The sequence below is a fragment of the Phalangium opilio genome, unplaced genomic scaffold (assembly GCF_054372755.1).
Source record: "Phalangium opilio isolate 3A_F unplaced genomic scaffold, DU_Popi_V2 ptg000040l_1, whole genome shotgun sequence".
NCBI classification, from domain to species: Eukaryota; Metazoa; Arthropoda; class Arachnida; order Opiliones; family Phalangiidae; genus Phalangium; species Phalangium opilio.
In genome coordinates, this window is record NW_028324164.1 from 1540898 (window position 1) to 1545561 (window position 4664).

Genomic DNA, 4664 nt, shown 5'->3' on the forward strand with positions numbered 1-4664 from the left:
TCTTTTTTGCGTTGTTGCAAAAGCGGAAGACCGTGAAAGGAGATATGAACCCCAAAGGGTCAAATGCTTTGGCCACGGCTTTTAAGACCCATCTTTTCGTGTAGCCTCGGTTTTGTATGAATCGGAAAATACCTGTTAAATCGAAGGCTAAGGTATCGCTAGCGGTATCCCAACGCAAGCCCAGGACATTTGCGGGGCCTAGGCGTACTTGGCTGTCAATAGGCATCGATGATTGATTCATGGCGTTTCTTAAGTCAAGAGCATTACTAGTCCATTTTGTCAAATGCATTCCAGCTTCCTTTAGTATTTCATCGGCGATCTTTGCTAGCTTTAGTGCGTCGTGGACAGATTGTTCGACACAAATTAAGTCATCTACGTACATTGATTTCCGAAGAACTTTAATGACTTCAGGGTGAATAAGTTCATGTTTCTTCATGTGAAGATGATGAGTAGCGGCCAAAAGGTAAGGACTGCTAGTAGCTCCAAATGGTACCCTTGTCATTCGATAAATTTTAAAGCGGCAACTGTCATGAGGGTTATCTATGTCTACCCACAAGAACCTCAATGCATCTCGATCGTCTTTGTGAATGAGTATTTGTAGGAAAGCTTTCGAGATGTCTGCAGAAAAGGCTATTTTCGTTTCGCGGAAATGAAGTAACACGTCAAAAAGTTCAGGGTTGAGCTTTGGTCCCGTTTCTAAGCAGTCGTTAAGAGATGGGACATTTGCAGCATGAGAAGACGCATCATGAACGACTCTTATCGGTGTCGTCGAGCTACTGTTGGGGTGGCGTAGCGGTTAGCGCTTGCGCCTCGCATCAAGAGGATCCCGGGTTCGATCCCGGACTGTGGCACCGGTTGAAAATCTGGGAGGAAATCCTTCTGCGTAGAGTTTGCAAGTTCTCTCCCCGCTTGTTAAAAGGAGTTTTCCTCCGCGGTCTAACCCGGTTTCTCCTTTCCATCAAAACTTGCAGAGGTTAACGGTAATAGTTAGTGTAGGGCGCTGTAGGTTAGCTGTGGCATAGGGGCTAGCCACCACCCCTCTATGCATTGTAAAGGGACCCACCTGTAATTAGATCGCGAGTTGACTTAGTGTGGATATCCCTTCCTAGACCAAGCTTAGATTATTATTATTATTACTTTCGCGAATGACGCAACGATGAGGCATGTAGTGTTTTCCGGATCGACCTTTTCAATTACTCCATTTTCCAGCTGGCTCTTGAAAATAGAATTATACTCCAGGAAGCGTTGTGGGTCTTTTTTGAGCTTGTGTACCAAACTTGACGTGCGTTTGACAGCAACGGCATAATTATCCTCCAAATCGAAGTCAATACTTTTCCATGGCAAGCGGACCTTATAACGACCATTTTCATGAATTGTGGTATCTTCAAATCGCTGTAATTGCTCTTTTGCCGATAGGGAGTCGTCGTCGTCTATCGCGTATGACTCAGTTTCCCAGAATTTGCGAAGCTCCGTTAGAAGGACGTCTTCTTGGGGTTCATGCGTTGAGACGCACATAATTGCGACCCTGTTGATTCCCAAAGAGTGAGAAGAAACCGCTGCAGGACCGAGAAGTGTCCAGCCAAAGATTGTTTCGAATGCCGTCAATTTATGACCGATTTGCTCGCTTTTACCGCTGCTTACTGCCCAAAGAAAGTCTGCGCCGATTAATGCATCAATTATTTGTGGAGCGCGATTTCCTGATGTGACTGGGGTAGTAGAGTCGGCCATAAGATAACCTCTGCTTTGCATTTCATGAACGACTTCTTCGCTTAGAATTGAGAAACATGAACCACATATTTCCGGTGTTTCATAAGCTTCTATGATTACGTGCTTCTTCGGGTCGTGGCGACTTCCTAGACGCAATTTTACTTTCTTTCTTGTTGCTCTTACGGGCTAAGTACTTCCGAAACTAGATGTTTCAAGAATCTCTTCGCCTATGATTTCTAGGCCCAATTCCTTGGCAAGACCTTCTTTCACATACGTTACTTGGCTTCCGCTATCTAGGAGGCAACGTACGTGTTTAGTGCGAGTCCCGACTGGATTTCTGGCTTCAACTAAAGCGGTTTAAAGAAGGATAGCTCCCTTGTTTTTATGGATTCCTGTCGTCATCTGTGTAGCTTGGTTTACATCGTCAGCGCTTGACTGAGTATCAGAGCTCATAGTAGCGTTGGGATCTACATCCCCCATGGGTGCTTGATCAAAAAGTGTCACATGATGGGCTCTGTGACATCTTTTACAGTTGCGAAACCTCTTTCGCCTGGTGACGTTCATTAAGCAGCGAAAACAACGTTTCTTCCTGATTAGGACTGCCTTTCTCTCGTCCAGTGACAATTTGTTACATTTCGTAGTGCTATGATCAGTGACATCACAGAATAGACAAAGTCTGGTTTCAGTCGCTACAGTCAAGGAGGAACCACTTGTCGGTTTTTCTAATTGTCTGCTCCCTGATTTTGATTGGCGGTGAGAGACTGTTTGTTCAGGATGAGACAGTTTCTTCTCTTGCTCGGCAGGTATGGATAAAACCGAAGCGCGCTTGCTATTTCTAGGTGTAGAAATGACATTAATGCTTCAATCTTTAACTGTTCTTCCGCATGAGCTCGACTAAAGGCGAGGGTAATTTCTTCAGGCAGTCGCTGAGTAATTATAGGACATAATAAACTGCCGTACGAGCTATCGACTACTCCGAGTGATTGCAAACTTCTAACTTGAACTGTACACGAATCGCACAGCTTTCTGAGGCTTTGAACATCATTCGCTTTTTTGACTGCCGGCAGGTTTAGAAGATTGTTCATATGTTCGCTTATGATTAAAGTTGTTCGTCTTTTAACGTGTTAATTGCGGCCTCATAGTTCTCTGAGGTTAAGGCTAAGCCGGTCCTTCCAGATAAGATAGTAAATAATTGAACTTATCTGTTTGGCTGATCCTCTCATTTTGATGAATAGCGCATTTAAAGTGTGACCAAAAGCCTTGCCAGTCGCTGATCGCTCCACTGAATTTTCTAATCTCTAGTTTAGGAAGTTTGACCGTAGTAGTAGTTCTGTCGGACCTTCCGCGCGCAGCTCCATGATCCGAGTTTGTATCGTCGTCCGCTTCAGTGTAGGGTTGGTTAACTTGATTTTGGTGGAAAAGACGGGCAGCTTGAACCATGGCGGCTTTTCCTCTTGATATCATGACTGTGAGGTCATCAAGGTACTCTTGCGATACTTGATAGTCTCTCTCCAGTTCCGTAGTATCTTCGTATAGCGTCTCGAGTTCTTCGTCGATCTCAGTTAAGAGTGCTTGTTTCGCTTCCAAAACGTTCACAAAACCTTCAATAGTACCAAAGTCCTGTGGCGCTTGTTGTAGCGCAAGTTCGAGTTGGTTTCTTGCACGCGTAGTTGCCGATTTCACACTCGACCGTTTGGATTTCAATTTAGCTACGTCATCCATATTGATTTCGTAATGATGTCGTAAAAGACACGTTCACGTTCAGCAAAGTTCAGTTCCGTTCACGCAATGAGAGTTTGTTAGTCCACCACTATTACTAATACATGTCCCGGGTTTTGCGAACCAAAATGTTAAATCTGAGTACTGAAGATCCATAGCCAACTAGATTAGATAAAGCCCGTGCATACCCAGAAATTTCTTTTCTAAACTGGCATTTTAAGAACGCCAAGAGTGGCCGCAAGGTAGCGTATTATGGACTATGAATGATGACGTACGTCGACGACGATGACGTAGTATGCGCAGAAGAGCATGAATTTTATAAACAGAGCGGCTCACCAATTTAATTTTTTTTAACGGATGTCGGGCGGGCAGCTCGGCCACCACGGGTCCGCGGCACGGGGCCGTTTACTTTTCGACATAATAAACGTTAAATATACAGGTAAGAATTAGTTTTAAAGTAAAAATTTGTTTATCTACGTTTTAGGTTCAAATATATATATTTTAAGATTTTAAATACGTTAACCTAGACATCCTGAGCGAAAATTTACGATATAGTCTAGGGCCTTGGTCTTAACCTTGAATGAATTTTTATAAATGGTTTTAAATTTCTTTCAGTATTAAAAATGGTTTATTGCTTTGTTCTAACTTGTAAAAGAAATGAATGGAATAAGAAGGAAGGTCGAAGTTTCCATAGAATCCCCAAAAAGGATGTTGACAGAAAGAAGTGGCTTGTTGCAATATTTGGAGTAGATCATGATGAGAGGAACGATGAAAATTTACACAATTCAGGCGCAAGAGTTTGCAGTAATCATTTTAAGCCATCTGATTTTAGCATTTCAACTACAAGAAAATCTTTACTGACATTTGCTATTCCATCTGTATTTCCCAAAGCTGTCACTGAAAGCCATTCATGCGAACTAAGTAAAGAACAGACAATGGAATCTCACGAGAAAAGAAATACTCAAATAAACAGATCACCATTATCAGGAATCATCAATGAAACTAACCAAGAAAATCTTAATTTTCAATCTAATTCTAATGGAAATCCATATTTATCTCCTCCTAAGAAAAAAATGTCTCTCGAATTAGTACAGTGTCAAAATGTTGAAGAAAAGTCAGACTGTGATAATATTAATCAGTATTCAACTCCAAGGAAAGAAACATTAACTCCTGTGAAAGCTTCAAACAGTACAAAAGTCAGATATGCAAGTTCCTATTTTTTTTTAATATTTCTGTGA

At 42.2% G+C, this 4664-nt stretch overlaps 1 protein-coding gene across 1 annotated transcript; it reads left to right on the forward strand.

Moving 5' to 3' along the window:
• Nucleotides 1–3582: 3582 nt before the first annotated feature.
• LOC149680039 (uncharacterized) lies at nucleotides 3583–4664 on the forward strand. Its single transcript, XM_089834710.1, has 3 exons — nucleotides 3583–3865; nucleotides 4042–4230; nucleotides 4318–4664. Exons 1-3 carry the CDS (start codon nucleotides 3784–3786, stop codon nucleotides 4662–4664), a joined length of 618 nt encoding a protein of 205 aa, XP_089690836.1. The 5' UTR covers nucleotides 3583–3783.